Genomic DNA, 12,359 nt, shown 5'->3' with positions numbered 1-12,359 from the left:
AAACACGGCCTTGGAGATTTGTGCTTTACATTCATAGTCTAATCCCCTGAAATAATGTTACAGAGAACTATCCATTTGCCAGTAACATTGTCAATGGTACCATGACAAATGTATCCTCCCAACAATCTATAAATTGTAATCAGAAAAAAAAATTGCATGCAGTCTTCAGTGTAATCACTCATGTGACAGGGTATAAGTATTGCCCATTCATTTCAATGTGTCAAACATTGAGCGCTGGGGTTATGGGGAGAGTTAGATCAGGTCTCGTTTTCACTGCAGAAACAGATTCAGTGTAACCTGAATCTAACAGCAGCTCATGTCAGCTATGCATTAAAACATTGCATGCAAACTATATGGAACCCCATTCAAGTAGTGGTGGGCTTGAAAAGGATAAGCAAAAAAAAAACCAAAACACATTTTTATTCTGAACCCTCTACTATGAAGTAGAGATGTTCACTGACCCCCGTGTTTTGGTTTTGGATCTGAATTAAACTTTATGTTTTGGCAAAACCACCCTCGCATGTTTTCTTTCCCGATTTTTTTCTAAAATCACATAATTTGGCTCTTTTTTTATCCCTACATTATTAACCTCAATAACATTAATTTCCAATCATTTCCAGTCAATTTTTGTCAAGTGACAAGAACACTGCAACCCCTGTTTCTGTGTGAGCAATGGCGCTGGATCTCCTGGGGAGGGAGGTACTTATGGAATCCAAAACCCGCGAGATCTGACAACGCAACGATGATGTTTTGCCTCGATTCAGATCTAAGGACGCGCGGAGATACCGAGCCGGCTCGCGAGCTCGGATCTCCTAAGTGCGGGTGGACTCTGTTTTCAGAAAACCGAGCCTGAGCATCTCTACTATGAAGTTACCCTATAACCAAGAGAAATAGCTGTTTTAGATGTATTTATGGTGTTCGCCAATTGTGCGGAATTAAACAGTAGAACACAAAGAAATGATTACAAAAACATTTATCGTGATATGCTTTTTCTATAATAAAAAAAAAAAAGGTATTATACATACACACTTATTTACGATCAATCTGTCCACACATTCAGAGATATAATTGTTCACAAGTGTTAGGCAATCTAATTAATCACATTTGGACAATTACATTTCTGGACAATGTTTTGTATTAAATTGCATACATAAGTTTAGATCAGGGGTGTCCAACCTTTTAGCTTCCCTGGGCCACATTGGAAGACGACGAGTTGGTTTGGGCCGCACATAAGATACAATAACGATAGCTGATCATCCAAAAAACATATATATGTGTGTGTGATTTTATATATATATATATATATATATATATATATATATATATATATATATATATATATATATATATATATATATATATATATATATATATAGCACTTTTTTTCCAAATCCCCCTATACTTACCTTTCAATCGCCCTGTTCAAAAAATCCTCTCTAGTTATTATACTATAATCACTTTTTGTATTGTTTCGATGCAATATTAATAAAGTGCATTTAAGCCAGGCATTGTATATCAGTGTGCCCTGACCAGGCCTGCGGTACTTGACATATACATCACTGTGACCCCAAATTGTGACCTGTTTTGCTAATTACACCACTATGTTAGTTAAGGGATAACAACTTATAATGGGCCAAAGAGAATAATATATAATGCCCCATTAGTATTACAAGTAGAAGTATGTAGCAGGGAGATAAGGTCCATGATGCTCCAGGACCAGGTGACTTTTATTCACTGGTCAGCGTCCCTTGAAATAATAAAAGAAATCCCCCTTAACTTACCTTTTAATCGGCTTGTTCTCCTGTCCTCTTCTCTTCTCCAATTCTGTGCTGCTGATTGTTCTTCTCGCGCCGGTGACTCCTAGGTGCTGCGCTCCGCAATGGATGTTGGGCGTGATGACATCACACCCGACATTCACTGCGAGCACCGCATGGAGGAGGAGACAAGGGAGGGAGCCGGAGTACCAGCTGACGTGACCGCAAGGTAAGTATTTTCTTTCCTTTTTTTTGCAGGATTTTTTTTTTCCATTAACAGTGCTGCCCCCTTGCCACAACTAAAACTCCTTCTGGGCCACAATTACAGGCGTGCTGGGCCGCATGCGGCCCGCGGGTTGGACAACCCTGGTTTAGATGGTTTATGTGCCACATATTAAGCAAGACTTCACATTGCAAATAAGGGTCATTGTATATGTATGCATCTTATAACTGTTATATATAAAAGGTAGCCAAACTCTGAAAATGGCTCTAATAAAGGACACCCTGTGACATTTATGTAAGTGACATTTTGTTCTATTGACAAACATATACAAACATGGAGCTTCCTGTGCAGACCTCCATCGTCAGACCTCAACGTCAACATCCGATGATGGGTCCAGGAACCACAACAGTCAATTCATTTTTGGACCTACAAAACCATGGCATTTTGTAGCCCTGTATGACATCACCCCCACAGTACAAATGCACATTATTTGCAAATACTCTGGAAAATGAATAAAAATATAAACAAGGACATCCTCCTCAGTGTATACTAAGAGCAACACCCACAATTAACTACAATGCAAACAATAAAGGTTTATTGTCTTAGCGCTTTTATTGCACAAGATAAGATATAGGCAAGGCTGTAAATACACATGTTTTGGTTTGTTATTTCTAGAAATTTTGGAGCCCAGTACCTAGATCTTTTAGCCAGAGTGGTTGACAAGAATATGAAAGCAACACTTATTTTTGCTATATACAGGTGAAAAGACTAATACAATAAAGAGCCAAACAATTAATCTCTGAGCAGTTAGTGCACACTTGCTATAATGTGTTAAAAACATAAGCAATAAAATATACAGATCATATTAAATTAAAAAAAAATTACAACCTTTTCAGAACAGTATGGATGGACTATGTAATGAGCATGTGGACAAATAAACCTCTGCATATAAGAATATCTGGAAGGCACGGTTGCAAAATATTACACTGCCTTATAGCATTATGGGATATCAAACAACATCATGGTCTACCATGACTTTAATCACCAGTCATGGGCAGAACAGGAAATATACCCAGTCACTGCTGAATGAATGTGCCCAACAACATTCTGCAGCTCACACTTGTGTATTTACAATTGTTTAAAAATGAGTTTAAAAGAAAACAAAACAAAAAAGAAGCCATGACAGAATGCTGTAAACAGTCTCCCGAGGTTCTCATCTCAGCAGAAAGTCTCTGCTTTGTGCCACCCCAAAATGTGCTGCAATCCCAAGTCCATAAATGGTAGCATATCCTCATTTTTATCAGGTCTCTGTTGTAATCCTCCTCTGTGTCAACTCTGCAGAAATTCTTGATTAATCCACCTTCACAACACTGTAAATCTTCCTGACAAACCAGTAGCATGCAAAGAACCCAATGGTACCTAAGATAAAACAAAACAAATAATTAAATAATTGATCTTTAAATGTATAAATATAGCTCTGTGTAAATCTTTATACACACATGCACCAAGTCTATAGACTACACATGGATCAAATGTTAAAAGGCATCTCATAACACAAACAACAATGTCATTGCATTTTGTAACATCGTTTAGAATAGATACAGCACACAAACACGTATATATTATAATATACACACACACTAATATATATATATATATATATATATATATATATATATATATATATATATATATATATATATATATATATATATATACACATACACACACACACACACATACATACACACACACACACACACATATACACACACACATATACATATACACACACACATATACATATACACACACATATATATATATATATATATATATATATATATATATACATACATATACATATACACACACACACGCAGGTGCTCTACCCGGAACTTTTTACTTGCCACCCAGCTCTTGGCGTCCTACAGAGTCCTATTATAGTAGAATAAACCATTCTTTCTCCTATTAGCACAGGCACTATCTGAGCACTGCAGCCAGCAGTATGTGTAGGACGACTGACCACCAGTCTGACCAGTCCAGGCATGAGTGGGCAATAACCTCCAGAAGTTTTTAATATTACTGCAAATTATTACACTGCCCCTCAGCCAGCTACTTCTTAATGCCACCTGGCTGGCAACATTTTCAGAGTAGAACACTGCATATATACATATATTATAAGAAATCTTAACAAGCAATGTTAATATCTGTAAAAATGGGCAAGTTCTGATGTCATCACTTCAGTCATCTCAGAGGTCCTTGACCAAGGAACAGAGCCACAGTGACTGCGAACATAATTTACTGTAAGGGATACATTATCCCAAATATAATTTGGTGTCTACGAACTGAGAACACTTTTCAGCCATAAAACTGACAATGTCATTAATACATTAATAGCCTGCAACCTCAAAAGCAGCGCATTAATGCGAGACTGAAAATCTATTTCACAATTATAAATCACAATCAAAACTACTCAAAATGATGCTGGGCTACAGACCACTATGTGAGTGCATATACTATGCCCCATTATAACTATTTTTTTTTGTCTACAATCCAAAGCTTTTCGTCCCTCTCTAATCATTTTTGTGGAGACCGCACAAGATATATGGAGCATTGTGTGATTATATTCAAGACGACAGCATGATCATTGTAAGCTGGTGAGAGCGTCTGAGAGGGGATGACAAACTGTTTGTAAAGAGTGTGAAAACAATATGAAAGGAATCCACATGGATGATTCAAGCAAATTTGTTCAAACACAATAATATGACAGCTTTGGAATAGTGGTTTTCTGAGAATTGGAAACACTGAATTGCATGGACAGTGCATTAGATGGAACATATTTATTTGTTTCTTTTTACTGTTTTGTCTTGACAGTTTTGATTGTGCCAATATGTGGAGTAAATGCCCATTTGTATTAATTGCGCTATAATTTGATCTAGCAGGATGACTATTTAGACATAATACCACATATATAATAGAGCTACACAGTTCTATGATAACATTTTTTCTTATACTGAGTTTATATTAAGAACTCCGGTAATATTGTTTTTTGTTATGTTAACATGATTTTTCCTTTAGCTATTAGTACAATTTTGTTTACCTTTATAATTGTATTAATGGAATGTAAATTGTATCTCCTGACAGAACTGTAATTGTTTACATCATGAAAAGTGGTGTGGAGTATGGCCTAACTCAGTCATTTAAAAGTTTTAATTGCATTTACAAACATAACTTAGATTATAAAGTGAACTCATGATATTCTCAGTTTTGTCTTCCCACTATGTACCCCTTCCCATTCCCCTCATTTTTTCTGTTTCCCTTCCCCATTACCATAAAAACAATTATGTTAAATAAAGTGACCTTACCAAAAACTCCAGGTTTCTGTAAAACTGCAAATCTTATGTTCTTCAAAGACTCAGTGTTTAAAAAAAATTAAAAGAAATACATGCGTTCCATTTTGGTTTTATCATTTGATGGGTGCTACGTCTCCTTCTAAACTTCTAGAATGCGGTGGAATGCGTTTCAGGCTTCATTTGTATACTGGAGCCATCAGCATTCTAGAAAGTATTGATTTATTTTTTTCTACATATCGTGAAACGAGAAAAACTGCATGATAACAAGTGTACTGTGATAGTTTTATGTACATTTGATACAACACTGTAAAGTCATTGCAAGGCTCTCTTGTACCTATTATGAACGATGTAAGCAGCTTTAAATTAATGTCCTAAGTGTTTTGAGCCACAGTATTTTGTGGTCTTGCTCTACGACAAGTAATTTTGTACTGCAATTGATAAGGCTCCAGTTGCATCATCATCTGTTACAATTTCTACAATGTCGAGTCCATGCATGGATCAGTCAACGAATGGACTCCACAAGACCACTGAAGGTATCCTGTGGTATCTGGCACCAAGATGTTAGCAGCACATCCTTTAGGTTCTGTAAGTTGCGAGATGGGGGCTCCATGGCTCGGACACTTTTTTCCAGTGCATCCCACAGATGATCAATCGGATTGAGTTCTGGGGAATTTGGAGGCCAAGTCACCACCTTGAACTCTTTGCAAAAATTGTTTAGCAATGGTTTGAGGAACATGACAGTGTGCAATATCCAGCTAAAAGAGGCGACTGCCATCAGGAAATACCGTTTCAAAGAAGGGATGTACTTGGTATGAAACCATGTTTAGATAGGTGGTACGTGTCAAAGTTATATCCACATGAATATTAGGACTCAAGGTTTCCCAGCAGAACTTTGCCCAATGATGCCTCATCACAATGCCTCCCCCAGATGGCCTTCTTCCCAGAATGCATCCTGGTGCCATCTCTTCCCCAGGTATATGATGCACACTCCCCCGGTGCCGTTCACATAATATAAAAGAAAACGTGATTGATCCGACCAGGTCACCTTCTTCCAAAGCGCCATTGACCAGTTCTGGCACTTACATGTCCACTGTAGGCACTTTTAGTGGTGGACAGGGGTCAGCACTCTGACCGGTCTGTGGCTATGCAGCAAGCTGCGATGCACTGTGTCTTTTTGACATCTGTCTATTACTTTTACTTTAGCATTAACTTTTTCAGCAATTTGTGCTACAAAAGCTCTTCTGTGGGATTGGACCAGATGGACTAACCTTCGCTCCCCACGTGCATCAATGAGCCTTGGGCTCCCATGACCCTGTCGTCAGTTCACCGGTTATCCTTTCTTGGACCATTTTTGGCAGTTACTAACCACTGCATACCAGGGACACACCACAAGACCTACTGTTCTGACCCAATCATCTAGTCATCACAATTTGTCCCTTGTCAAAGTCACTCAGAACCTTGCACTTGCTCATTTTTTTTGCTTCCAGCACACTGACTGCTCACTCACTGCCGAAATAAAATATACATATATATCCCACCACTTGACAGGTGACATCGAAACAAGATAATCAATGTTATTCACTTTTCAGTGGTTTTAATGTTGTGGCTGATTGATACTTATAAAGACAGAATAAGCTATAAATTGCCAATGAACACTCTATACTTATAGGTGTCAATCACAGAGTTATACTTGACATATAGGTAGAAACATTTAAAATCACGGCAAATTATTTTAAGTGCTGCAGTTCAGGTTAAACTTGAAAAAATGCAGTAAACTCATCTACACGCTTTTCCAGTAATAAAAGCAAATTCTGTAAACGTCTCCAACTCAATTTAAAACATTGGCAGAAAGAGCCCTAAATTAGAGGAACTTAAGGTTGGATCTGTCTAAACATACATTAGGCAAGTGAAAACACACACTCGCAGACAACTGCCTCTACATTTTCACAGCAGATTGGAATTAATTAATTTAAATATTTTTCCATGAAGTGGGCTTTCCTGTACTGTAGTAGACAGCCAGCAATTTATAAACCGCCTGCTACACAGACAAAATTGGCCGTGTATGCAAATATTTACTGTGCTTCTAAAAAAAGAACCAGTAGTCACAGCAACTAAAGCAATTTTACTACCTTGTTGCCTTTAGATAAAACACTCCTATATAAACATTGCAGGTGATGCTTAGTAGGAGAAAAAGGAAAAGAAAATCTTCCTATTGTTGTCAGTGACAAGCACGTATGAAGGGAAGGGCTGTACAACATGAAAGAATACTGACCCCCATGTTTTACCATTTTGAAAATTGTATCAAGAAAAGTAAACCAAACCATTAACCCTCTCTATGCAATTCTTGTTCCTGTACACTAAAATATATTTTTGCATTAAAATCTGTGTTGCTACATTGCCTGAGGCTCTACACATCCAGATAACATCTTTAATATGAATGCCCTGTATTGGCACCCTTTCCATAGCCGTGCCCCACGCACAGCCGAGCCAGGACAATTGTAATGCCCCACATCACTAAACATGAAAGCTTTGTAATACCTCATATAAGCCAACCAAGAAAGCTATCCATCTCTATAGTATAAGCCTGGACCCATGGTTAAAAATATTCCATTTGTACAGGGTCTGATCAACCATTAGGCTGATCAGGCTGCAGCCTGGGGCACTGGGTCCCTAGGGGGCACAGCGCCTGCACAATTAGTAAGCTTTAACAAAAAAAAACATTTTAACTACCTAAAATGTTCGGCGCTGCCTCCTCAGTGACCATCTGCCCGCCCCTGGCCTCAAGGTGGCGGTCCCTGCTGTCAGTGTATCTAATTACACTGATGCAGCCAGCTAACAGCATATCTGATGTGGTTAGCTGCCCCATCAGTGCAGCTGCTGTGCTAAGCTTAGTGTGCGCATGTGAGATGATCACATGACCACACTAAGTGGGTTAATGAAGCGACTGAGGAGGGGTTAATGAAGCGACTGAGGAGGGGTTAATGAAGCGACTGAGGAGGGGTTAATGAAGCGACTGAGGAGGGGTTAATGAAGCGACTGAGGAGGGGTTAATGAAGCGACTGAGGAGGGGTTAATGAAGCGACTGAGGAGGGGTTAATAAAGCGACTGGGGGGGGGTGGGGGGAGTGAGTAAATGAGTGGGTGGTTGATGAAATGAATGGTGGGGGTCAATAAAAATGGCTGGTGGAATGTAGTGGCTGGCGGGGGGAGCTGATGAAATAGCTTGTGGGGGGCATTATCTCTGTAGTGTGTGGTGGTGACTAGAATGCTAAATACTAGACAGTAAGGGCTGGTAGATGTTAGTATATGATTGTAAATAATTTCCATATATTTTATTGTCTATCTGTCCTAGGGGGTTGCTTCATATGGTCATAATGGAATGATGTGTTTGTATCATAGTGCAAAATTTTAACAAACCCTAAATGATTCAATTTGTGCACATTTTAAATACAGGACTCAAGTTTCCAAAAGCCAACTGAGAACGCTCCAAGAACAAGCAAAGGAGAACATCAGATAGTCTACGTTGCAAGATCAGGTAAGAGATATATATCACCATCAGTTATTTATATAGTGCCATTAACTACTACACAGCGCTGCACAGAGAACTCATTCACATCAGTCCCTGCCCCATTGGAGCTTACAGTCTAACCCACGCAAACAGGGAGAACATACAAACTCCACACAGATCAGGCCTAGGGCGGCTGTGACCCTTAATCAGGCCCTGCATTTCTATAATGGCAACAACCAACACGTCTCCACTCAGCAGCGTTCAGAGAAATCTAAAACAAAGTACAGACTATTACAGGTTAGAAAGATGGTCTAATGAACACGCCAATATTAAAGACCAACATTTCTCAAACATCTATGGTAAAATACAAATAATCCATTGTGACACACTGCTTACATCAGACACTGATATTTGTATGCAATTTAAACAAAGAAAAAAAAAAAACCGCCGCATGTAGGGCACATCTATCATTTCATTACAGAATAGTTTATGGAAAATGAGACACTGCACATTCACCTATGCTCCTAGGAGGGTAAAATGGAAAAACAAAACACTGTTTCAGTGTCATTACTCTGGCTAATGGCAAGAGCGTGACAGATTCAAAATAATTCAAATTAAGAATTACATACAATTTACACTTACAAGAAAAGGGGCTGCTGATTCAGTGTTTTTTTTGTCACTGACAGTTCCATAACTGTGCCCTTAATCACTGTATTTAGCTCTCAGACACCAGAGTACTCTCAGTGCCATCATCCCAATTTTTGGCCTCCCGCTCCTAACCCCATCTTAAGGATATGTACACTAAACAGTACATCTTGTTTCTGGGTCCAATAACTGTATCGGACTTTCTGCAAAAGTACACTTATTTGGTATCCCTGAAAGTGTCAGCTGGTCGCATTTTGGGGTAAATTTCTGGGGTTGCACTAATTGTCTTTGGGAAGAATCACGAAGATGTCTATTCTTTTCTGTTATCCATAAAGGTAATAAAGTAGAAAAATATTTAATCCAATAGGTTACAAAAATACTAAAAACATACATATAAAACATTTAGACTATAAAAAGGTGTGTGCCCAGAGGAACACACACACACGCACACACAAATTAGTCTGGTTATTAAGTAGTTAAACACAATTTCAAATATAGAATACTACTTTGCACAGACAACTGGTCTTATTTGCGTAAATAAACCTTTGCTTGCCATAATTAAAGGCTATAATGGTAAAAAATGTGTTTAAGATATGTTAAAAACGAAAGTTTCCCACAGATCTCAGTAAGGACACGGTCCGACCTGGGAAGGAAAAATTAAAGTGACAACATCTTCTCCATGGTACAGGAAACCCTGGAAAGGGTACCAAGCAATAAATGATGAGCTCTGTTTTGGACATGCTGAGCTTTAGGTAGCATTGGAATATCCAGGTTGAGATTGTTATCCCATGTCTCAAACTGTCTCTTTGCATAGAAGGGATAGGTTTGTATGTCTTCTGCATATATGTGGTAGAGGAGACCAAAGGAGCGTGTGTACTAGTTCATCAGGAGAAGAGGTATAGAGATACAAAAGTAAATGGACAAGAACAAAGCCTTGAAGAACCCCAATAGATGGAGTGAGTGGAGTGGGAGTCCGTAGTGGAGACATTGAAGGAGCATGCAGAAAGCTAAGAGGCGAGAACAGTGCTTGGAAGGCCAAGGGAGTGAAGGGTCAAGGAAGATATGTATGTAGAAGTGACCTTTTCAATTAGCCATTTGTAGACCATTGGTCAATTTAGCAAAGGCAGCCTCTGTTGAGGGAAATAGGTGGAAGTCTGATTGTGGAGGGTTGAAAAGAGTGAGTGGAGAGAAAGTGAGTCAAGTAGTTTGGATTTAAATAGGGAGGTAGCTGGAGAGAGATGTAGGGTCAAGAGATTGTTCCTTGAGGATTAGATTAGCTCATAATAGAAGGGAAAGTGCCAGTGAAGAGGTGAACATGGTGCAAGCAAGCTTGGGGGGGGGGGGGAGAAGTTTGGAGAGAACAGGATCAAGGGGACGATAAAGAGTGTGTGAAGAACGTGTTTTCAGTAACAGGAGAGAATGGAGGTTGGGTGTGAGAGTGGAGTAGAAGGTGCGCGTAGGGTGACTGAACGGGTGACAGGAAATTTCCTGATGGATGGTATTGCCTTTGAAGTAGGTGGCAAAGTGATGCAGAGTGAGGGAAGAAGGGAGAGTGATGGGGGTGTGCAGAGAAGCAAGATGGATACAGCTATAATAAAATATGTCTGTGTTGGAACAAGCTTTTCTCCAATGGTGCATGGCGGTACAGGAGGGTCTGTTTTGAGAGCCAGGATTGGGATTGTCTGAGACAATGTGATGGCTAGAACTGCCTAGGGCAGAGCGAGTATTGTTGTAGAATTAGGCACCAGCATTAGGGCAGGACAGGGTAGAAATAGGAGTGGTTCAAGTGAGGCTAAGAAAAGTAATAGGACAAGGCCTTGTGTGTCACTGTGTGCGCACTGATTGGGGTGCAGGTGGGGATGCAGGAGGCAAGACGAAGTAGAAGGAAAGGAAGTTTGTGGTCAGAGAGCGGGGAGGCAGAGTTCAAGAAGCAGGGATGTTAGAGACAGAAGACCACAAGGTCTAGGGAATGTCCCTCACAACGGGTGGGAGATGATGTCCACTGAAGGAAATAAGCATGAGGAGTTTAGTAGATGCAACCCTACCAGCAGGGCTATCCATGGGGATGTTGAAATCCCCAGAATAAGAGTGGGTAAGTAAGTGGAAAAGAAGCAAGAAAGCAAAGCGACAAAGTTGTCAAGGAAATGTGAAACTGGGCATGGGGAGGAATAAACCCTAATAATCTCTTACTACAAAGACCTGCATTCAAATTTTTACACAAACAGTGGAAAACAACATATCATACAATAAAAATAGCACTTTCATAATGCAGTCTAAGGAACTGATAACTGATGCAGACAAGGTATTAGAAAATTACCATAGACTAAATAAAATATTTGTTTAATGGGCAGCGTGACAAGGAGGCCCCAAAATTCTCTATTACCCCAATACCCATAGCCCAGGGGATACTGGGAAGAGTCGGATGGAGGGGGTATGCTGGGTTGGTTCTACTGTGATAGGGGACCTCATGCTGGGCGTTTGCCTGTTAATAGTGGGAACAAGCCCAGGCTGTCTAGCACTAGTTTCCACTGTAGCAGGGGGGCTCTGCACTTGCTGCTCCCATGGTTCAATTTTTTATTATTTATTTTCTAGAAGAGTTTCTCCCATTTATTTCAATGACCCATTCACTTCAATGTGTCTACACATTGTAAACCCCACTGAAATGAATGGGTTATTGAAATGCATGCGAAAAGCTCAGTGCTGCTTGCACTCTACACATTTGCAAAGGTCTCCAAAGTATACTGTATGTGAAGCACACATCGAACGCATGCATTTATATGCTTTTTCACATGATGCTTGCACTTGGCATTTTTTGGTACAAGCGTAACACCAGTATGTAACCAGTTCAATAAGGCTACTGCCAGGCTTGGGAAA

The 12,359-nt window shown here is 39.6% G+C and overlaps 1 protein-coding gene across 1 annotated transcript in view; it reads right to left on the bottom strand.

Moving 5' to 3' along the window:
- Nucleotides 1-2,570: 2,570 nt before the first annotated feature.
- The window catches only part of LOC142102413 (transmembrane 9 superfamily member 2-like), a 41,361-nt gene continuing 31,572 nt past the window's right edge, over nucleotides 2,571-12,359 (bottom strand). The window contains exon 17 of the mRNA XM_075187299.1: nucleotides 2,571-3,396. Coding sequence (XP_075043400.1) covers nucleotides 3,329-3,396 — 68 coding nt within the window. The 3' untranslated portion in view covers nucleotides 2,571-3,328. The remainder of the gene's footprint in view (nucleotides 3,397-12,359) is intronic.

This window comes from Mixophyes fleayi, chromosome 9, assembly GCF_038048845.1.
Source record: "Mixophyes fleayi isolate aMixFle1 chromosome 9, aMixFle1.hap1, whole genome shotgun sequence".
Classification (NCBI taxonomy): Eukaryota; Metazoa; Chordata; class Amphibia; order Anura; family Limnodynastidae; genus Mixophyes; species Mixophyes fleayi.
This window is presented reverse-complemented; position numbering and strand designations above follow the sequence as displayed.